Source organism: Temnothorax longispinosus, chromosome 11 (genome assembly GCF_030848805.1).
Source record: "Temnothorax longispinosus isolate EJ_2023e chromosome 11, Tlon_JGU_v1, whole genome shotgun sequence".
NCBI lineage: Eukaryota > Metazoa > Arthropoda > Insecta > Hymenoptera > Formicidae > Temnothorax > Temnothorax longispinosus.
In genome coordinates this window covers 10325-34753 of record NC_092368.1, presented here as the reverse complement: position 1 = coordinate 34753, position 24429 = coordinate 10325, and the positions used below count along the sequence as shown (strand labels likewise).

Sequence of the window (24429 nt, the reverse complement as noted above, 5' to 3'; positions counted from 1 at the left end):
TTTTTGTTACAGATACACACCAGAAACCAAACTGTACAGCCCTCTCTCTCTCTCTCTCTCTCTCTCTCTCATTCTCTCAGTATGCGCACATATAAAAATTATGTATAGAATCTATGTCATAATTACAAAGTAACTACATATTTATAATCATCGTAGAAGCAGTATCCCTCTTCTTACAGACGCGAATCACATCGGACTTGAGAAAAAGCAACGACTCATAAGATTACGAAGAAATTAAAAAAACATTTAACAATTTCGCACAATTTTTATATTACAATAATTAAAAGACTTGAAGAGAGACGCGATCGTCCGAATTCGCATTTACAAAACATTCCACTTTACAAATGTAAAAAAAAATCTCAAAATCGCAGCCCGTGTGTGCCATACATCTCATATATATCTTTATACATAAACTATTGATAATACACTTTCAGTGTAGATGCGTTCTCGTATCGCAAAATCAAAAAGGCAAGATCTCTGCCGCCGAAGGAACTTACTTAGCACGGATTATTAGTGCTATACAATCGTCATACCCTTATTCTGGCGTCGGGAAAGAAGAGTCACGTCACATCACATTTTCATCTTGCGAAAGAACCTTATTCTCGAGCAGACCTTCCACGCAACGATATATTACATAGTTCTAATCATCTTCTAATACGAGATTTCAATGAAATAACAAGTCATGTGTGTGTGACTTGTCCAAAACTGGGTGGAAGGCCTTTCGAAGCCAATCCGAGGTGCGGCAATGAAACGCGAGTTTTACAAAATTCGGCGATTCGAGCGTACGCCTTCTGTACTACCGAAAAATAAAAGCTTAATTGTCCCGCCGTATTGCCTTATAATAATTATACTTTATCAATAATTCCATCCCTGTCCACGCTGCGTTTGCTTTCCTTTGGAAAGCCGTCTACATAATTCGCAAACTTTCTGTTACACAACGTATCGCATTTTTGTTAATTCGCCCTATTCTTTCCCTTTGTTTAAATCTATCGTTTTATATGCTACTCCTATGTTTGACAGAGATATACTCGCACGCTTAACTATTTGAATGTGCCTACGTTTGTATCGTGTTTGCTTGCTTGCAACCCTGAGACTACGATTCTACCGCCATGGCGAATCGGTGATTACATATGTACAAAGAAAAATGCTCGAAAAAGTATGAAACTTCATAAAATCCAGCAGCGCACACAAAAATACCTAACGCTTTCTTTTTTTCCCTTTTTTCACACACACACACACACACACACACACACACACACACACACACACACACACACACACACACACACACACACACACACACACACACACACACACACACACATTCTATTTCTCTCTTCAATTAAGCGACGCACGCGACAATATTTGCTTAAAATCTTTCTAAGTCCATCGCGCCGGCGCGGCACGAGTAGAGGGCCTCGGGGGTAACTTTGCGAGGAGTTAGTAAGCACAATTGTTAGTTAATGGATTGAACTTGCGGAAACATGGTTCAGAATTTAGCGTAAAGAACGGAAGAAAAAAGAAATCGGCAGCACATTGCACGAAAGGAAAAACGCCTTATAAGAATTATCCTGATTTAATTGTCCCTCAAGTTGAAGAAATTAGAACAATGTGGAGGCTTTAACGATCATATCTGTGAATTGACGGATATTCTTAACACCACCGTGGTTCTCCTTTAACACGCGCATTCAACAACAAAGGGGAAAAGAAGGAAACATTAATTCTACGGATTGATTCCAGCGACACATGTGTGGAATCTATAACGCGAATATCACAGTTAGGTAAATGAGAAAGCTTGTTAGCCTCAACAAAAACAAAGACAAAAAAACACCGGTATCGCGTTACAGAGAATATCATCGGAGGAAAAATTATCGGCCTTTTTTTTTAACGAGCTCAAAATATGTGCGTACATAACACGGCGCGTACATAACACACACAAATTTTCTGTCAAGTAAAACTTGAGACATTTCTGCAATTTTTTACGGAAACTTTCGACCTACATCCACTACTCATACAGCACAGAGTGTTCCAGATTATCGCAGCAACATTCCAGCTATATTGCTGCACGTGCTGTACAAATTGTATTTTTAGACGAGAAAAGGAAAACAGATTTTACTCACTCACAATCAGACAATATGCGTGAGTGAAAGACTTTTCCAAAAAATATTTTGTTTTTAAGACTAAAAAATGTTTTTAAAAAACGTCGACATTAAATATTCACATTAATACCATCTTTTTGAGACATCTTGAAATCCCCTTTGTAAAACATACATACATACACACACTCACACACACACGCACATTTTTGAACATTAATTCCCATATACAAAGCATTCCATCAATGTTGCAGCAACAAAATTGCCGGAACAGATTACAGAAATGTTTCATTACAACATTACGGAGCATTATATATTTGTAAATAGTAATGCAACGCTGCTACGAACATATAATAAACCTCCTTGTAACTTAAAATGATTTTTAGACATCTTAATATTTTCTGTAAGTAATAACTTCCTTAAGACTATTTTCAAGAAAACAAATTAATGAGCTAAAAAATCAAATCGGGCGTGACTGTCTAGATTCTAGATAAAACGCGAAAAAATGTTGACCTACAACAACCAATTCGATATCTGTCTTCTTTTCTTTTTTATTATGTTAGTTAATTAAGAAAATAGTGGTAGATTACTAGAAAAACGTGAAGAAGAGTAGTGAGTGTGCGAGATCGAGCCGCAAATTGTTTTCCACGGATTTAAATGCAGAAAGAATAAAAAGAAAAACGTTCGTAGCCTACGAGCAAAAAATAAGGACAATCAAGGGAGACCAAAGAGACGACCTTATCTTGTTATTAAAAAAGAAAATGAACTGTGTACCTTGACTTTATTGCACTCTAGACCCATAACGACAGTTTCGCAATGACCAAGTCCACACGCGGCTTTTACCATTTCTGTCTCGAGGAAATGATTTTCTAATTGGAAAGATACGTATATCACGTATACCTTTTTGACATAACTTTTAATACTATGTATATAAGAAATAAATAATCAAAAAATAATAAGAAAGAACTGAATTTGAGAATTCTATTGTTTAGTCTTTCTAGTTTGTCTACTGTTAACTCTCGTTTTAATTGTAAAAAGCTAAATAAGCCTCCATACGACTGGGGTGATTATAAGCGAATTTGCTAAAGGATAAAAACCGCCGTAGACTTACGACAATCGTCGTCAAATGAAGCTCCATGAGATTTACTCACTTTCTATATATGGCTTTCGTTCTCTCCTTAAAAAATTCCCATTGTGAAAGGCATGTATAACGTTACGGTCGCGCATCAGCGCATCGATGATATTAGACTCGCTGATTTTCGTAACAATCATTAAGCCCCTTGCACAATAGGCGATAGCGATAGCGATAAAGTTGCCGACAAAGCTATACCTTGTCGCTGTCGCTATCGCTATCGCCTATTGTGCAAGGGGCTTTAGTAATAAAGAACTAGATAATAAAGATCCCTGAATATAATAATGGTAATAATAATATTAATTGTATATCAATGTATTAATAATAATGATCGTAATAATGCGATTGTAAAAATATTATTAATAATTATATATATTAGCAATAATATATTTTTCTGCTCTTTCTCTTGTGTGGCACAGGTAAATAACATAACGCGACCATTCTAACAACCGGGTAAACACTTCTATCGCCAACGAAAGCATGATAATATGGCAATAGCCTAGAGCCAATAATCTTTAAAATATATTTCCAATACAAAATCCAAAATTTTTGCGTAGAAGCAGCGTGTCTCCGATTTAAGGAACGATTCAGCCATTCTACCCGCTATCTTTCTTCGCGCCTTTTCGCACCCATTTTAACTTGATCTCGTTTATATTGTACAAAGATGTATTCTAGAATAATATACAAAGACGTATCTCTACATCGCTATAACTATGGATGTTCAATACAGCTATCACAAATATATGTCGATTAATAGTATTCGATTTCTCTCTTCACATTTAAGCTATTATAATTACAAGTGCTAATGCAAAAGAGGCAATATATATGTATGGGTGTGTGTGTGTACACATATATGTCGCGTTGAGAATGCACAGAAGGTGATTCCAAATGCTTCTCAGGATACACGGTGAATAAAACAAAAAAAAATAAAAAATAAACAACGATTAAGAGAAAAGAGAATAGACAAAATGCCGTTCGATAACAGTAATTTTGATTGCTGATTCTTAACCAACATCATGACTACGACGTTAAACACCCACAGTTATTACATTTTATCTAATTACTAATATATTCAGTGTTGCGATCATGACGATCAAACGGAAACACTTCATTTGGTAATAAAGCCATCGATTGGCTTCCACGTATACCTATCCTAAAATGAGTACTTTGAAAGTCTCCTCGCATCTCGTACTGTTATGTTCCAACATAAAAGTTACATTTTTCCTTCTTCTTTCTTTCCTTCTTTCCTTTTTCTATCTATCTATCTTTCTTTCTTTCTTTCTTTCTTTCTGTACCTGTAAATGGGGTACTCGAAAAGGACAGTTTGGATACTTTATCTCAAACGAAGACTACACATGTTTGCCATTTATAATGATTTGTGAACTCCAACAATCGCCGGAGACACTGTCCGAACTTCCACTTTCAACGTCCTTTTCGCACGCAAAAAGAAAGGAAAAAAAAGAGAATAAAAACTCACGAGTTTATTAGAAAATAAAAAAAGGATCGTAGGAGGACCGACAAACTTGGTTTCTCCGCACTATCACTCACTGGTGTCTTCGACAACGTAATGGCACATCGAAAAAACGTGCCCGAAATAATGATGTACAATATATAATCACGTTGGTGGCGAATATCGTCAGCTTACAATAAACGGCAATGAATCTGGCGACGAATGGTCGAGTTATCAAATTTGCGACGACCAAGCGTATCTCATCGATAACAAACGTTCTCCAGCATCTCTTCGAAGAGCTTGTTCATCGGTACCTTGCCCGTTTTATATACACTGGACCAAAAACGTCTGACGATCCCATCGGCCTGTCTGAGACTGGGCAGCACTAGTAGCATGTTTTGCGTGACGCGGAGGGCTTGACCCGGTCTCACTGCCGCTACACAGTCCGACAAAGAATTCAAGATCGAATCTCGGAAACGGGAGAGCGCCATAGGCTCGTCGGATCTAGCATCACTGTTCGCTAGGATCAAGGCTTTCAACACGTAGTATTCCTCCCGCGTTAAACCCAATCGTTGGATCCTCTCGACAATTTGTATACACTGTTCAAAGAAATAATACTATATTCAGAAGAGCTGCACACTGGCGAATCGTAAATACAGAAATACAATAAAGCAATTTATGACGTTCTCTACTTTGTAATTGGAAAAAAAAATTATTTCCGAGCGGTTTTAAATTTATATTTGTATAAAAGATGGAGATGAGAGATATGACTTTGGTTAACTTTGCAAGGTGAAATTTTTCTTTATTATCTGAAATGTAACTTTTCTTTATTATCTTAAATTATTCTGAATATTATATAAATCTAATATAATAAACATTAATTTTTCTGTTTAATTTTCTATTTTTCTATTTAAGGATATCTAAAAAGATTAATAATAGTACTAAGATATATAATTATAGGTGAACTTTTATAGGCAATTACTTACGTGTGTATAAAGCTCCGTACAATGACACTCGCGCGCAAGTCTTTCGTCCAATGTAAAATCTTGCGCAAACCTCAATCTGCCGGTGTTAGGCGTACTTCTCCACGCCAGGGTGAAGGTTAATATCTCGGCCCAAGTACTCTGCAAAAGCCGCATTTGATCATTCAGCGCTAAGTTGCTAAACCCCGGGATCTGCTTGGCCCAACCTGCAGGGAAATAAATTAAGTGTTCGCCGAACAAAGAAAAATTTCAAGCGTAACTAATTATTAGCGTACAGTCACGCGCGGCCGATAATTACCGATTATACCGACTAATTCTCGATCGTAGAGATCCGACAATTGTCCGAGAACTCTCTGATCCGTCTCCTGTGTACTCGAGTTGTTAGACACTTGAAGCATGTCTGGTTCGCAAGCCGCCAAAGCTTCGACCATCTTGTTGTCTGCAAAAGACGAGACACGGTGTGCCTCTTTATTTAAATTGCCCTAAGGCAAGGCGCTAAAATGCCACTAAATTAGTAAACGCTAATAATGAAAATTTTACGCTATAAATGAAAATTTGCAAGAGACAATATTAAAGAAACAATGAGAGGTGATAAATAAATTATAGGACCAAAATAAAACTAAAAGATGAATAAAGTAAACCACATATTATACAGAAATACATGGTGATGATTCAATAGCTTACTTATCGTTTCGGTAGAAGCTGCCGACGCTACGTTAGCTTGAAACATTGAATAATGGAAAATAAAGTTAACGATGTAAATGGTCGTTCAAAAGAGAGAATCTTTATCTCTTTACAGATATCTCTTTCTCTCATTTTATAATAGAGTCGATATGAAATACGAGCAGAATGGAAAGTTATATTAGCGTAAGGCAAATACCCTCCAGCGTGGCATTCTTGACCGGCGTATAAGGGTCCGTGGATCTTCTGTACTTTTGTCGACCTCCTCGAACACGATCCAATCTCACGCCTTCCTTCAGCATTCCTTGCCGCAAACATTTCTGAAATCTACACGCCTGGCAGGCCTTACGTCTTCGTTTGTTTATCTCGCACTCGCCGTTCGCCGGACAAGTGTACTCGATGTTTCCTGTAAAATTACTGGCTTTATTTTATCGTAATATACGCGGTCTCCTGTCCCAGATAGCACCAACTAGTTCTCAAACCTATGATTAGAAAAGGCCACACGCGTCCAAATATACCGTCTGAAACATACCGTGTGTACGTATGTACGTACGTACATATGCAAATACTATGCGCGATCGAAAATGCACATTAACGTAGTCCTTGGTGCTATCTGGACGAATTATTGCGGCCCGTTACGGAAATCGATAAGCCCGCTTACCTTGTATAGTTCTCTTGAAGAAAGCCTTGCATGCCTCGCACGAGGCGACTCCGTAATGGAAACCGCTCGCAACATCACCGCAGACAAGACAAAGCCTCCTGGGTATCATATCTTCTTCCTTAACGCCATCCTGAAACGCCAACAATTCTTCACAGTAGTTGAAATATAAATCATCCTTAATATAAACTCTTTGCCTATGGAGAAATGTTATCGGGACGGAATCACGCACCTCTGGAGTTCCCAACGGCTGCGTCGTCGATGAACAATGATGCATCTCTGGGCTCTCGGGACTACCGTTGCTACCGCCGTAGTCCGTCGCTATGTCTAATTTCGTGCATATCGACTAAAATAAATATGATGGAAGTAATAATTAATACAATGCAATGTAAAGAAATATGATGGAAGAAAAATGTATAACATGGAAAAAATATGCCAAGAAATGTACGAAGCAAAGAAACCCCTTGAAACATTTTGCAACGTTCCTTTTACGAGAAAAAAAACGAGTATTGGCCACGAAGATACTGCAGTTAATATTAGCGCGCGATAATGGCGGGATGCCTATGTTCGTAACGACGCGACGAGTCGACAAGTTCCCTGAACAATACCTCCTGATGCTGAAGAGTCGTGGTTGGTGAACACACTTGATAATTTTGCGTGGGCGTTGTTGGGTTATCGATTTCCTGCTTGATATTGGGCATCGTCCTGTTATTCCCGATCATGCTTTCCGTGGTAGCATCAGACATCATACAAACCTGTCAAGATACGAGAAGAAGAAACGTACATTTATTAGGGATTTAGGTAATGTACACCGAGGTAACGCATCGCGCGGGGATCGCGGATAATCGTATTTTAATTGCCATTGTCACGACGATCGTAGAGAAACAGCGCGCGGCGCGGCGCGGCGAATCCTTAGCGAGAGATCACCCGTCGTCGTCTTTTCTCTGCAGTCGGGGCTGCACTCTTTTTTGCGCTTGCTATATATAAGCACGGCCAACGCCTCGAGCATTTTTAGAATTGACTTGAAAGAATTCGCAGCACCGCCATCGCGCCACCTAATAGTCCCAGCGATCGCGCTCTCCTCTCCATCGCGGGCCACTCTCGCTCCTACTCGGGCACACGCACAAATCGGAATTCGTCGAGAAATGCAAAAACCGCGTATGAAAACCACTACGAACTCATTATGAACCGCATGTAAACACTATGCTACACGAGTACGGGACGTACGGGATACGATTACCCGAGCCATACACGGTTGCTGACTTGACGGTAATTCTACTCGTTGTTTAAGCCTTGAGACGTCGATGAAACTTGGATACAAAACATAAATTGATTTCCGTCCTCATCTGTAATGTTTAAGGCTGCAAATGTTTAAGGGTACCCCGTCCAATTTCGGTGTACCTCAAGTGTTTTAAATCCAAAACAGAATCCGGAAATAAGAAATAAGTCCAAAGTATTTCTGACAAAAAATATTTGTCAATCTGTTATGAACGCGTGTGAACCCAATCGTGACTGAGCAGAAATATTAATGCATGTGATTAGACATTACGTGAATTATTAAAAATTGTGACCAAGTATTTACTCTGTGAATGTGAGACGGATAACAGCGTGTAGAAATTGATAACTGATAAGGGAATTCCTAGTTCTCACAATCAGTATGGACTATATGGAGCATTTAGGGAAAAAGTGTTATGTTAAAAGAATTTGTCAAGAAATTCATTTCTCCCAGGCAGATCGAGTTAAAGGATATAGGTATGTGTAGAAAAATATCTCATGACCTAACAGTTGACGTAATAAAATGATGACGCTATTCGACGGCGCTGGATACAAGATGACTGCGCCCTAGATTAGGACGTTGATGAACAAAGTAACGGTGAAAGGATTGCGTAAGTCCCCTTTCTCCCCGTCCTCCCTCCCACTCCCATCCTGTCCGGTATCATGTGTCGTGTGCCAGCAGAAAGTGAGACACGAGACGCGAGACTCGCAGACGGAAGGGAGGACGGGCGGGAGGCGCAGCATCTAGTCGACCTTGAACTTGATTTTTTTCCAGATGCGAACTCGCACACTTTCATTCGACAAACCCTGTACGACGCGACGTCGAATTCGCATTCGAATCTGTGCCCCCCCGACTCATGGAACTTAACCGGAGCCTCTTACCCGAGGCGTTTTGCGTGCCTCGAGAAGAAAAAAAGCCAGTTGTGATTTCGACTCGCGTTCCCGTCGATTTAATTGTGAATTTCGACTGAATCGACTGATCGCCGAAGCGAACCTTGGAAACGAGACGGAATTAGTGGAATTACGGTCTGCATCAGAGAACGCGATGTCCGAACTGAACGGTGTGACGTGCTTGATACCACACGTCCGTTTTGTACTTTTTCCCTCTTGTACGAACAGCTTGCTCCCCCTCGATCGTAACATCAATACACCGAGATACAAGACCGATGGCGATCATCTCGGAGTCTCGGAGCCAGTTCCCTTCTGCACGGCCGCGGCGCGTCGCGTCGCGGACATAAATCGAAAGAGAGTCGGCAGAGACTATTAAAGCAAGCTTATTTAGCGCGAAACGTCACGTCACCGCATCGGTGCAACCGGTCCTACGTTTGTTCCATTATATTCTAGCTCTAGCGGGACAGGTTGCATACATACACACACACGCACAGACAGGGGAAAGGGTTGCATAAGTGTTCTCCTCCCTCCGCGTTCGAGCCACGTTCGATTGAGAGCTCGAAAGGCGGACATGAGGGAGAAGCGAGAGACAAGAGGGGGAGAGAGAGAGAGAGAGAGATGTGCCTCGCCGGCCTTGAACTTGACTTTTCTGCGAGAGAGCGAGAAGCTGCCGCCGCGTTCGCGAAGGCCGCGGAGCCACGCCATCGCAATTTTAGACGCCGAGCGCTGGCGGAAACGGCCGACAACAACGGCCTTGGGCCTCTCAATCTCGTTTTATCTCGTTTTATCTCCTCCTCTGTCCTACCTTCCTGCCTATACATCCGTGATTCCCCGTTCCGCTACGCGCCGACGCGACGCGACGCGACGCGACGCGACGCGACGCGACATGATCCCGACGCTATTACCGAACTTAGCACCCCACTTTCAGAATATTAATATAATTGAAGAGATTCTCTCTCTCTCATTCTTCCTCAAAAGAGAAAAGTGACCGTCTGGATTAGATACACGTAAAAAAGTCAATTAAATGTAAAAAAAAGAATTAGGGTCTATAATTAAAGCCCTCCGAAGTTACGGGGCGTTAATTTCACCCTAATCTGCATCCTCCTGAGAAATACAGTGTCTGAGAGAGTAAGAGATTCTCAACTCGATCTTGATTGAAAATAAAACAAAATTATCATTGATTTTCGTATGACGAAAACTTTGAGTTGACACTCAATATCCTTGGATTTTTCACCCTTAATCGTACGAGACTCGAACTCTAGAACTCTACGAACTACATCGAAATTCTGAGAATGAAATGATAACACGTGCGAAAAAACATAGACAAGACGCGATGCAACCAAAATGAACAGAAATCTCAGTTAACTAGTTTAACAATTTCGCGAGCGAGGACGGGAAAGCGTCAGCCTCAATTAATTTCAATACAACCACGGTCGATCGAAAAGTGAAGATTAATTTTAATTGCGAAATGCGAGCTGAGCGTGTGCGCGATCGCGCGCGCACAATAAAATAAAAGATTTTCATCAAGTCCCCCCGCTCGAAATTGCATTGCGACGCCAGAGCCCAGGGTTAAAAGACTCTCTTATGTATATAATGATAGAGATATAAAAATCCCTTTCTCGCGCTATTGAAATGACTCATTGTCAGTTTCTTCGCTTGTTGACTATAATGAGCAATTAATTTTCCAAATTCTTAACGGGAAAAAGGGAGAAACTATAGACATTCTCGTTGATTTTTGAAAGGGTCTGAAGCTCTTGCAGTCCAACGGTTTCTTCAACTTTACGCTCTCATCTCGCTCTCGATCGCCCGCGCCAGTGAGAGAGATGATTGATAACGTGTGCACCGTGATATTATGATATAGAAGCGAATCGGATCGCCCGCGCCCGGTTGCCCGGTAGGTATAACGATCGGATGGAATAAACGCGCGCGCGCGCGCGTGGTATCGCCCACGCTGCACAAATTAAGATACGCCGCGATTAACATCGGTCAATAAACAGCTCCCTATCTGTTGCCAGTTGCCAGTTGCCAGGTGCGATATCGGCCGATAGTGCACACGTCGCATAACAGTCGCATAATGTCCAACTCCGCGTCGTGCGTCGTGCACGCCTGAATTCGGCGCAGGCGTTTGCGCGGAATTGCAGACGCGGAATGATCGCGTCTGACATAACAGCGGACGATTTTCAGGAACAACGAGAAGCTCCCTGTGGTTACGCTACAACGAGCGTGATAACGGTAAACAATTTTCAGGAATAAGGAGAAGCTTTCGTACTGGAAGGCTCTTATCTGTTATTAGATCTCTCCCGTTTTCGCGAAAGCGGCTGCACGCAAAGTCTAAATGCGTCAGCCTCTCTTTTTAAATAATTTTTTTTTTTTTTTTAGAAAGAAAAAATAATCCTGGAAAGAACTCGCAGCTTCCCTGCAACGATCGGATAATTGATGTATATTTTTACACGCTTTTGCCGTAGCATAGAAATCCACGAACATGTCGATATATTCCGCAACGGTTGCAACAAGTCGACGGACGTTATCTGTGAATTATTATAATTGTCCGCTTGCGCGCGCGGTCAGAATATCGGCAGTGTATGTACGTGGGTGGTTACGGAATTAGAATGCGAAAAGAGCGGATCGATTCCTCGAGGATGAAGACCCTGGGTCGCGGTCAAGGCCGGAGCCTTGGCGGAAACTACGCTCCGATTTCGCATCGATCTTATCCAATAAAAATAGCGCGATAACGCGGCCGTGTAATAACGCGGTATTAAAACAGCAACGAGAATAACTCCGAGCCGGCCCGTTGAGTATATTCGACGTGGATATCGGCTTCCGTCGTCGTTGAATATTGAATCATTCAAGCTTTCAGATCCTTGGACATCTTTATAGGAGAATTTATCACGGGGGGTTCGCTGTCTCTCATTTTCTAAATTGTAGCTTTACTTACGACCTTTATATTCGTAAGGAAAAAGATAACCAAGTACGGTAAGTTAAACTTTTCGTTAAACTTGACCCATACAACTCCCTGTTATGTCATAACAAGATCAAAATTGTAATTTTATTTACCATATATGTATATATATTGTATGTATGTATATATACATAGAGACAGAAAACGAGCAGATATACCGTAAGTCTCGTAAAGTTTGGGTCCATTTAACTTGACGTATTATTCGCCTTCATTTTACAGTTGTTAATTATTAAAGACTTTTATTATTGATTGCACCGAAGCTTTTTTTATATCCCGTGGGATCTGAACTCTGAACAGAGACCTCGGAGAACTTATCGACATAAGATGATGAAATCAATGGGAAGGGAGGAGGGAGGAGGTTCACGTAAAGGCGAATCTGCGGTGAACGGATCAGTCAGAACGGGAGATAGATCTTGCCGGGGCCCGTACCCCGTACGGCTCGATGCCGAGTCATATCGCTGGTAGGGAGAGATAATAATCCCTCTCCAGAGCAAGATGTTCGAAGGCGAGTCAAGTTTAAGGCCGCGAGACATCGATGACGTCACCTCGGAGTAAAAGAGAAAGAAAGACGTGTAAATCCTAACCTTGGACAATGCGCGAAATAATCGGTAGACAGGTACGTTCCCGATTTAGAGTCACACAGCTAGATCTTGAGCCCTAGTGAGAAAATACTGCGTTAAAAAATAGCGCATTCTTATGATTCGATTAAAAAAAAAAGAAACTCCTATATCGCGCTGGTAATTGGCCTATTACGTAAAAATTAAAATTTAAGATGTGGGTGTATCGCTAATCTCTAGCTATGACTATAACTCTCAGTTTCTTTTTCAATTTTATAAATCGTATTTTTGCATTTTCCACCAACATTGTCTACATAAAATGCTTAGAAGAATTCAGCAGTCATTCGTTTCGCACGAATCTGTTTTTGCGCACAGAAGAAAAAAAAGAGTATCGCATGTAGAAAAGCACATTGCATTATACATGTTAAAACGCAAGTAAGACTAAACTCCTGTAAGAGACGTCGCGTCGGTGGTCGGTACAATGTTGATCCGTAACATTTTTATAACTTGTCAATAAAACACGCTCCGATGTATAATAGGTATACGTCCGCCTTTTTCGCCTCCTTTCTCTCGCCCACTCGGCTTCACCTCCCTCGAGGTGCATTCTGCAGACTGTAGAAATCGTGTCTGGCTCGTACTTTACTTCCATCCAACAATAAGTACGTGCGGGTTATTTATTTATTTATTTATTGTCCTTTCTTTTAATAACGAACATCGTGCCCTTTCTCTCTTTCGTTATTAATCCCCGAACGATCAAGCGAGGTATACGGACTGTATCCCGGACATCCCTCCTACTCCTACGTATCGCAGGTATCTCCTAACTCCTTCCGCGCGCGAATATTTCTTTCGGACGGATGGATGGATGGACGAGTGCATCGGCGCGCGTCAGCGATCGACAGCGATCGTGGTGCACGTATTCACGTACAAGTATATCACGTAACAACGACCTTCGCATTGTTACTCTATCACGACCACGTTCCGCGTTCCGCTTCCTACCCGCGAGCACTTGTTTATGCGCAACTAATAGCGGTGTGTCGTAACGCCTACTTTTTCAATAATCCGGCAAGAATTTGCGCAAGTATTCCAACGCTAATCCACTTGCCGTTTAATTAATTACATTGCTTTTCCAACTCATCGTCATATTAATATACGAGTATATATAACAGGTGGACCGATCTGTCGGGCAAAGTCGGAAATTACATAAATTACACAAATTCGAGGAATAATAATGTTCATGCATCAAAATGGTCATCATTCCAATTAGTTTCAATACGTCTTCTCCAACTGAGGGCTTTTTACAAGCCATTTTCTTAAAAAAGAAGAAAAAAAATCTACGTAGTATAATAGCATTCAATACAAAATTCAATAGAGGAAACGGCGGTGCTTTTACAATTCGATTTCGATTAAATATTTTCTCTGTAATTATAACTTGTAAAATATGATATTCTTATATCTATAGACAATATTATTGTGTATGCTCAAGATTTTATTAACTATTAAACGTGAATTTTAATAGCCACATAATATTACTTTTGAATTGTGAAATTTCGCGAATAATTTGAAGAAGCTAATAAAAGTAATAAAATATAATGTATGTAATGTTAATTATAAAACGCTAAAACGATAAAATATATTTTTTTCGTTATCATGTCAGTTGATCCCGCAAGCATGCATGACGACATGACTTGAAGGCGATAAGACAGTTAATAAATTTTACATTACGATCGGTATGTAGATTTTCACGAAGCCGGAAAAATTTGAATATTCCGAAAATATCCGTTGACGCAACTCTCGCGATGAATATTTTTCTTCTATCAGGCTCCGACCGCGCCGCGGCGCTCCCGCTCCTGTTCGACGATTTTATTTTTACTCCCAGTTAATGCAATTTACATTATTTGAATAAGCCAACGTGTAAAAGACCCCAATCCATCGCAGAATTATTAGATTAGGTATAAGAAGACGGCCCGAACCTGTCGCGAGTGTCGCGCTCTCCTCCGAATAAGAAAAATTGGAAACCGCCTCTTATTCCTGACCTTATTGTTAGATGGTTAGTCCGATCCGATTTACGAACAAATTGAGAAGGAATGACGAGTCACTTTCATTAGCCGCTCGGCGACGATCGGATCGTCGCGGACCGCGTATCTCATTGTCAGTCACGTGCTCATATATTTCAAGTGCACGAACCATACGCTAGCACAAATTCGTCGTTAACCCCTTGTCAATTCGGCTGAGAGGCAACGCGATGAGATGGATAGTATTCGTCGTTGTAGAAGCGCGTTATCATTGTGTGAAAGTATTGAGACCGGCGAAAAGTTCGAGTACGTATGTACCTAAAGATTTTTAGCCTTCGTAACGCGTGCGGCGCGGCGCGGCGCATCGAAAATCGGAACGCTAAACAATATCGGCGATAACGTAACGTAACCATGATGTATTTCGTCACGCTGTCTTCGTGACGCCTCACGCGCGTGGAATTGCGTAAGGATCGTAAAATTGGGTGCGTGCGACCGCGCGAGTAGGGCACATTCCGTTGACGGTTGCGAGTCCGCATCTGATTGTGAAAGAAATCGAAAGTCGCGTGCACCCAGCAGCGCATCGCCAGACCAGACAAGTGCTGGACGCGCTGGACTACTGGACAGCACAGCAATAGCACACAGGCACTAATAACTAATAACTTTTCACACGCGGTAACTACCAGCCGATTACGGAAGCAAGGCTGATTTATGCAGCAACGACACACACCCCCTGCGATGTACGTAGGGGAATTATTGATTTGCACAATAATAGAATTTTATTCTAATCTGGAAAAGGTCTAAAAAGAGTTAGACTTTAGAGACTTGGTCTAAAAGATTTGGTATACCTATTCTGGATATGTTATGTTGAGCGACGCACGTGTGGGAGCCACACGTGAGTCTATTAAACACGTCACCCGTCACACCTACGTCGCGATCGTGCGATTTCGCAAAAATCTAAAAACCGCTAAATATACATACTGACGTTTCTTTCGCGAGTAATTCTTTATGCGCAACAGCTACTAAACCGAGCCGATTAAACAAAAACAAAATTTATTTATTTAGTATATAATTAAAAGTGTTAAACCTGCGTTCGTTTCGTCGCTTTCTAAAGTTTCTCCCAAAATCTAATCTAACATATTTTCTTCTTTTTTCAAATTGTACCAATTATTGAACATACCAATACCAACGTTCAAAAATGTGTTGCTTTCAAGGATAACTTATATAGGATTTATGGGATCAATGGATTTTTAACGCTTTTCCAAAATAATTGTATGTAGGAGCTGTGCAATGAGATTTTTGATACTGTCCGAAAATAAATTTTCCAAAAATAAATAAATATATGTAGGAATGTAGGTACACAATAATATTTTAAAAAGAAATAAAAGTTACGCTAAAGATATCCTCTTGTGGCCTCTCAATAATTGTCGCGATACAGTTACGTACTTTCACAAGTTTTTCTCCACAGGGCATTATGCTTAATATATTATGTACACAATACACATTACGGATTACGGACAGATAGACATAACATGACAGACGAGAACGTGGTTATAAACAACCGTGACATATATATTATCTTTTTTGAAATAAATTCATGATTCTCTATTGAAAAAAATAGATCATTACAGATTCTCGATTTCACTGCTAACGACGACTCACTCGCGACGTCTTCAAAATCAAGCATAATATTGACAACTTCATACGGAAAGTGTCGATAACAGATAAGATTCCGCTTTGCGAAACATGGAGTTTAAACGGTACGTGAGAAGCAATAAAGTCCCTTTTTTGTTTTGTTTCTGAATTCGAATCGAAAGCTATCGGTATTTTCGTTGAAGAAAGAAACTCTAAATTGTAAGCTCTATTGTAAACTCTACGTGTAACTTCTTACCCTAAACTACCCTAAAATTATAGAAGAGACACGGGGCGGTTTCGAAACATGCTGAAGTACATAATAGCGAAATAAAACGTGAAAGAAGGAAGATGCGTATCGTCAACCGTCATAAATTTCAACTTACGTGTAAGCAACGCAATTGATCCGAATGACATCGAGCTAATCGGGCATTCTTTTTTTTTTAGCACCGTCTCTCTTCTTGTCATCCGAAAAGACGCCGCTGCGCCGCGCCGGCCGCGTACCTGCTGCCTTTCTTTATCGCTGATGCATTCGCGCAAGCGGCAGAAATATTCTCCCTTCGTTACAGAGGCTCTCGGGCTGATTTGGAGCTTGGAGTTAATCTCCTCTCCGATTGTTAATTAATCGATATCGCGTTTGTCATTAAACGCAGCTACGCCGCGACCGATCTCGACCGAGCGCGCAAAGCCAGCGAACAAAGAGCCGAAAAAGCAGGAAGGAGTGCCAAAAAAGCGGGAGGGAAAAAAAGACACGCTTGCCCGATAAAGAAAGCTCGGCGAGGTATACAATACCGAATACCGGGCGAAGAGGAGCCCCGCGCTCCACGCCCCGCGCGCTCGTGCGAGCTGCGAGAGCGCGATCACAACAAACAATTTTTTTCCCCGGTCGCGGTGTGGTGTTTTCGGAGCCGCACGGCGCGCCGCAAAACACTCCAATTATCCCCGGTCTACGTAGGTGGATTTCGGACGCACATCTTTCCTCGCGCAAACCTGTATTTCGACAAAGCGGATATTCGGAACTCGGGACTCGGGACAAGCCCGATTACTCAATTTTCCCTGAAAGCTGGCCTGAAAACGAGCGGGCTAGCTCCCTCCGAGTTGTCCGAGGATTCCCCAAGAGACTAACAAACTGGCGAGCATGAAGGAACGTAGTCGCGAGACGTGGGATGAATTATCTAACAGCCCGACGCGTTGTGTAACGTAACGGCTCGTCGCGGCTGAGTAATACACGTTCGCACCTGCTAAAACATTAATGCAGAAAATATTGTTTACACGATCCTCGCGAACGTTTCGTCGAAAGGCGCAAGGCACAAGGCAAAGATTTACACCGATTTTTCAACGGAGTGAGCAAGATTGCGAAAGATCGCGGAGCCGGGAATATGAAAATATTGATCGTATCGATACGTGAAAGTCGTTTTACGATTCAGCGAGACGCATTCAGCGAATCTCGCTCCGTAAAATCTGCGAATGTGTAACGGAGTAACAAATTAACCAGTTTGATTTTCCTTTTAAAGACGCGATCCTGCGCGATCGTCACCATCGCCAATCGATCGAAGACGATTGAAAGAACTTTGAAAGTATAGGATTGCGACGATGCGCAACGTGCACATCAAGTAAACAAAGCCACGAGATCGCGCGAAAAAAATTCTTAGAGAGAAGAGGGAAAAAGAATCGTTAGGTGCCGTAACATGTACGGCACTTACCACGTCGTACATCCACGCGTCCATGGTCTCGTCCTCGTCCTCGTCCCACGCGACACCGAAAAGTGCACGCACAGTCTCCGTTTTCTCACGCGTGCACCTCCTCTCGCTCTCGCCGCCAGTCGGGACTGGCGCGATCGCGACACTTGACGATTACGCTCGCAGCTCGACACCGCTCGTCCGTTCAAATCGGCCCGTGGCCCGTCGCGCGTCGCGGCGCGAGCGAGCGCGCCGCCCGCGCAATACAAAATAACGCACCGCACGCTGCACGCGCCGACGACGAAGAGGAGGAGAAAGAGGAGGATGACTACGATCACCGACGTTCACGGCAACGCGCGCCGTACGCGACTGAACTGACTGAAGGCCTGAAGGCGCTAAAACACATCGGCGGCGTTAAGTGAATCCGCCGCGCGGAGCGGCGCGACGCGGCTCCCTGCAGCGGCTCCGAATGCTCCGATGCACGGAGGTGGACCGGCGCGGCGCGGCGCGGCGCGACGCGACTCACGCGACGCCGATGTCGCCGATGCGGGACCGCGGGCGGCCGCGCAGCTGCGTCGCGTACGTCGCGTCGATGCGACGCACATACGTCAGGCCCCGATCTGGATTTTTCGCGATAGTCCCCGAGGAGGAAAACGAAAGAAATTTAGAACGCGAGATGACATCCTGAAGTCACGATCCCGAACTTAAGAACCTGAGAACCGAGAAAAGTTATTAATCCTCAAATCAGTATATCGAGAAAACATCTCGGGGTACAATCAAGTTTCAAAATACGACTTGTGTATTTATCCTCATTTTTACTCCCGACTCCCGCTAACCGAAGATTGGCAAAAAGACGGAGGGAGTATGCGTTTCGCCGAGGTCGAACTGGTTGTTATACCTTCTCGTTCTCGAGAACTACAATCTGATTTGATATCAACTTTTGCTCTCTTATTCATCAAGCTTTTTTTATTAACCAAACTTATACGTAACGTCCATTTCGGACACGCGTCGTAGGTATACAAGTCACTACAAGTATCTAATAAGACGTGCATCACGCTGCCTTGAGAGCCTTGAGAGAAGAGAGCGGAAGATTTTATTGTATTAGCCGTACTTTTTCGCGCTACTCGCATTTAAAACGACAATATTAATTAGGCTCCAGATAAAGAAACATCGCTCAGAAGTAAAAAGATACATGTTACATCCAGAGATCGTTACGTCACCCTACAGAACGTCCAACAATACTTTTATACTAATAAAGCGCTGGCTCTATGTATTGTACATAATGATATATATTTACAAGATACATATAGGATATAGTATGTATATGTATATAGATATTACATAACATTATCATTAGCAATGTTTGTTAAGAGTGTTAAAACACATGCGTGCAATAATATCGTCTTTTATTAGAAAATTAATTAGAAAACGTCTCAAGTTTGTTGAATTTTGCATTTATTCATTTTGCTTTATACTTGATTAATTTTTCGTCTTTTGTCAGTGCTTGCGCCAAAGTTTGTGCTGTACTGGCTGTACATACACAATGTACACAATATTGATATTATGTTGCATTATGTAAAGTAACGACCTGAAATCTTTTGATCTGAAATAACATCTATCGTGCAGTTGCACCGTATTAGGCAACAACACCGAGGTATTTTCACCTTATCGTATTTATCGATAAGACAAACCAACTGTCTCCAACTAAAGCACAGATGTGTTTGATGACTATTTTTCGCAAAACGTCGCGTGCAATGTTTGGATAAAATATAAAATCATGGTCACGGGCACGCGGTCATTAACATTGTAGCCCTCGTATCACCTTGATAAGGCTCGCGTTTTATCGTGCCGACTCGAAGCGGCTAGGCTTTTTCATATCTCTATATACGTTGATTTATATCCTTTCTCTTTCTCTCTCGTCTTTGAATTAAGCTCCACCCTTTCTGAGAAGCGAGGCAGTAGCAGACCCTCGTAAAATATTTTCCTACATTCTAGATAAATATATTTATATATATATATTTTTATGTTAGAATTAAGATAAGTTTTCTTTCCTGTGTATGTGTGTGTAAATATATTTTTATGATTATGCAACTTTCATATCTATTAATAGCTATACACACTATTTTATATATTTATATTTATCAGCAAAATATGTCTCGCGAAATTCACTGTGTGTGTGTGTGCGTATGCGTGATCTAATAAATAAAAAGATACATATCCAATATTTCAAGAGATAATTTCTAGATCCATGTTTATGAACATTTCTCCTTCTTCTGTTCAGTTCGATCGTAAAGTTCGCACATGGTTTCAGATGCCCGAGTCAGAACCCCATGTCAAACGACATTTACGTACAGACGAATTGAATTTTCCCTCGCGGCAACGAGTAGATCGATTGAGCGAAACGCTCCCATGTCCCATCGTACCGTCGTCGGGTCGCGTCGCGCTAGGGAATCACCCGGAGTAATCGCTCCGGATCCTACAAACGAATGTAGCAGTCTCGACTTGATACGTTACTGGCGTTCAGACGCGCCAGTGTGTGTATATCACGACAGTGATAGGTGAGTGGGTGGCGGGGGCGGTGAAGGCGGCCGCGGCCGCGACGGGAGACGGGAGACGGGACTGTCGGCAGTCGCAGAACGGCGGGATGGTAGGGGGAAGAGGATGGAGACGTCGGTGGCCTTGAACTTGACTGCCGTCGCTTTTTGCGCACAGCCGCCTAGCCGCTGCGTCGCCCGCCCAAAACGGCCAAAACAGCCCACCGGCGTAGATCGTAGACCTCGTGCGTCTACCCGACGCGACGCGACGATCGACGATGACGATGACGACGACATCGCGCCGTCATAGGGGATCTTTCTCAAACATATTTATTCTTCGAATTAGAGTATAAGTCAAGAGTATAAGATGACATATTTAACGATCCATTCAACAAGTTAAAATCTAAGACTGCAGGTCTCTCATCTAATAAATTATAAATTTAATTGTAATTTTGACGGTCAACGTAAACGGAATTTGAACGTCTAAATTTCAGATATATTAATCAAAACTTTCAATAATTTTGAAAAAATTATCTACTTTCTCATATTTATCAGTCTTTTGTTTTCGTTCGTTGATTTTACAGCGTTTGTATTTCAATGAAAAAACCGGCTCATTCTTCCCGGCATTCACATATCTGACATTATACGTATAATTGTATTTCGATATTTATGATTCGATTTCAAAACGAATTCATTACGATTCTTTCTTTTCCCGATTTATAATCTAAACCCGTGTGTGACGTGGGTAAATTAAAAATTATACTTGATACGCGCAGCAGCAACTCGAGTCGATCGATACGAGTACAGGTCAGTGTACTCGCGGAAACTTTTCAATATCTTGTTAACTCTTAACTTATCCAGAGGAGTCTACTGAACTTTTTCCGTTAGGAGAATCCTAACAATCTTCTTTAATCCCAGAGAGATATAGCCAAAATAGCACTAACTCATTATAAAATATATACAACACTTCATACGTCGCGCCTACTAATTATTACGTGTTATAGCGTTATTTTTTACTGGAAAATAAGTCGAAAAATCCTTAACTATTGTTCTCTTTGATATTTAACGGAGAAGATATTATCCTTTTGTACCTATATCGTAAAATATTTTCATAAATTCAAATATTTTCGATTATCTTACTTCAATACTTACTTTTATGCTTTAATTTTAATACTCTTTGTGCGCGTGTGTGTTTTCTCTAAAAAAAGTATAAGCTAAAACTTTTATACGTAGAATAATGGGAAGAATCAATTCATATAAAAAAATTATACAGTTCTATTCTAAGAAAAGTGCACGTACACAAAATGAGGTCATCGATTCTTTCCACATTATTCTTTATATAAAAGTACTAAGGTAAAATTAAAAGAGATATACTGAATATACTGACTGACGTAGGCTTTTTAAAGTTTTACAGGCTGAGAACTTTGCTCCGAATAATGAATCGCACGAGTATCATGTTCTTGTAATTAGTAATTATATATACCTGTTGACGCAAAACAAGTAAAAATTATTTTTATGATAAGCGCTATTCAAATATGATAATATCTCGTGTATGAAAATGAATACTATTGCGCAACACATTTTATAGAATGTATACAATAATAATAACAATCATATACCAAGTAATAATTTTAACAGATTTTTCAGCGTCTTTCGTGCGTACAATTAGAAAATAGTTTTAAAATTTCTCCTCAATCTTTCCTTTAACGATTTGAAGAAATTTCACAAAATGTAATTCATTATTTACATCACGGCTGTTTATTACGTAATGCGCTAAATGTTGTAGATCGTTTTATTTATTTTTATTTATTTAAAATATTTATATTATATCGTCGACGTCTGTTGGATATTTATTAAACAGTCCGTGATAAAATCTAGAGATCTTAAAAGACGTCTGCCGGCAATTATTAAACTATCTCAAATCTCAATCAAAAAGATTAAATTCTAAGCAAAGTACAATAGAAAATCAAGAGACTCAGACTCAGATGACTCAGATCGTCGGCTCACGATCGAGAAATTTACCGTGTTCGAAGCAAGAACTCCTCGATATCGCTAAACGGCGGATGTGATGAGATGAATGATGATGACCGGGACGGGGAGCGGTCCGTGTTCTCCAAAAGTTCACCGACGGAAAGAGGGAAACAACGGAGCCACTGCCAGTAGGCTGAGTGTCGTAGGGCATCGGTCGTCATTGCACGTACATAAGTACTAAGTACGCGATGCGACGTCGAGGTTGAGGTAGGAGATAGGTAGGTATATAGGTAGACTGATAGACCTCGCGCGTGGCGGATCGATATAGCACTCTCGCTTTCTCTCGCATTCCCGATGTACGAGCGATGACGGATGACGCGATGGCGCACGTGCCCGCGTGTCTGAAATCCTCGGCTCGGCCTCGGGAACCGATATAATTTCGGCGAGTTCAATTTCCGACAATCCCGACGCCGCGGCGCGAGGGAATGGAAACTGGAGGCTGCAGGCTAGAAAATGATCGATTGTTGTACGGTTTATTTCGCGTTGTTTTACGTTGCCATATACGACGGCGTACAGAAACCAGAAACGTCAAAAGTTATAAACATTAGGAAATTTATGGGGGAGTGCGGAATGCAGAAATAGGAATACTGTATTTTAATAGGTATATGTACTCGTAAAATGAAAATACCCTACTATGCAGAGGAATGAAGTAAACGCGTCAATTGTCATTGCATATTGAGCATTGAGGAGTGGCCGTCGGTAATAGACATTCGTGCCAGAGACAGCCTCGGTTGATATTGGCTGTCGATCAGCGATGTTTCGCGGGTACCTAACCAGACCTAACCAGGCTACCGCAGCTGATGTATATACCAACGCAGTCTTTCCCCGATGCACACATTGCACTTGCACATGCAACCATGCAACGATGCAACGATGCAACGCCTACGACATGATCGTTTCGTAACGCATCGTTGCTATGGAAATCTTGCTGATGTATCTCCGTCTAAACGGAGCAATGTCTTAGTAATTAACTTTGCAATAAACTTAGTCTTAACGGAGCAATAAACTTAGTGATTCGCAAAACAGAGTGATCGCACGCGTCATCGACTCGACGCGGCTGACTTGAGACTTGAGAGCGAAGGGGGATCAGATTCATCAGATCATTTAGATCATTCAGACCAAGGCCGCGGGCAGCCGGGCCCCGAGGCCCCCCCGAGCACGAATAATTCCGCGCCGCGGTACAACGCGCGAGGAAGGGATGAAACGAGCGACGAATGCGACGATCGGGAGAAAAAACTATGTACGCGGCGGAGCGAGGAGGCGAGGAGTACGCGGAGCACAAGGTGTATAAGCAGAGTTCGCAACAAAGATGGCGGACGCGGATCTGGCGAAATCACACGAGACTCGCGGTCGCGGCGAGACGGCGGCAAACCGATTCGCGATGCGCCGATGCGGAGCACACGCGCGCGCGAGAGCACGTCGCGTATCACGTTTACTCACCGGCTGAAAGACTCAATCAGCTCAATCGCGACCTCCTCATTGCCGCTCGTGGCCCCTCGTGCACGACAAAAATGCTTGCGAGTAATGGCCGATTTTATGCTTTATGGCTCACCAGTGGCGGAAAACTCGGACGGAGTTTCGCCGAGTTTCGCGGGGGCAGCAGCATCGGCCGCGTGGCACCATCAAACGTAAATCGCGTGAACCTCCAACTTGGAGGCTCCAAGGGTAAAAGCAAGCCTCTATCGATAATTCACGAGTCTCTCAACCTCAACGTCCACGTTTTCTGTCGTTTCTCTCTCGAGATTTAATTTTCACAACAATGCGACACCCTAAACATTAAAAAAAACAATGCTTCATGTTCCATCTTGCACTCTGATTATCATATTTTTACTACAGATAGATATCAAAGCAGAGGAAAAAAA

General features: G+C 41.9%; 1 protein-coding gene across 12 annotated transcripts; it reads right to left on the bottom strand.

Annotated features, from left to right (window-relative positions):
- Window positions 1-1292: 1292 nt before the first annotated feature.
- Err (estrogen-related receptor) lies at window positions 1293-24271 on the bottom strand. 12 transcript variants are annotated; one of them, XM_071794453.1, is made up of 10 exons: window positions 24008-24271; window positions 12710-12782; window positions 7609-7755; window positions 7233-7346; window positions 7004-7133; window positions 6542-6763; window positions 6346-6381; window positions 5960-6127; window positions 5665-5867; window positions 1293-5277 (listed from the first exon to the last, which is right to left on the bottom strand). In XM_071794453.1, exons 3-10 carry the CDS (start codon window positions 7747-7749, stop codon window positions 4939-4941), a joined length of 1353 nt encoding a protein of 450 aa, XP_071650554.1. In that variant the 5' UTR covers window positions 7750-7755; window positions 12710-12782; window positions 24008-24271; the 3' UTR covers window positions 1293-4938. The 12 variants fall into 12 exon arrangements, with proteins under 12 accessions (XP_071650554.1, XP_071650553.1, XP_071650551.1 ...); XM_071794452.1 differs by lacking the exon at window positions 24008-24271 and adding an exon at window positions 18027-18496; XM_071794450.1 differs by lacking the exon at window positions 12710-12782 and having other exon boundaries at window positions 24008-24268.
- Between the last annotated feature and the right edge of the window lie 158 nt (window positions 24272-24429).

Bases quoted from the DNA above. Each gene is read 5' to 3' on its own strand.
- Err (XM_071794447.1), bottom strand. From the start codon at position 18,050: ATGGACGCGTGGATGTACGACGTG. The intron at 6,764-7,003 runs GTAAGCGGGCTT...GATAAAATAAAG, and splicing joins CTTCAAGAGAACTATACAAG to CCAGTAATTTTACAGGAAAC. The intron at 6,382-6,541 runs GTATTTGCCTTA...CAATGTTTCAAG, and splicing joins CAAGAATGCCACGCTGGAGG to CTAACGTAGCGTCGGCAGCT.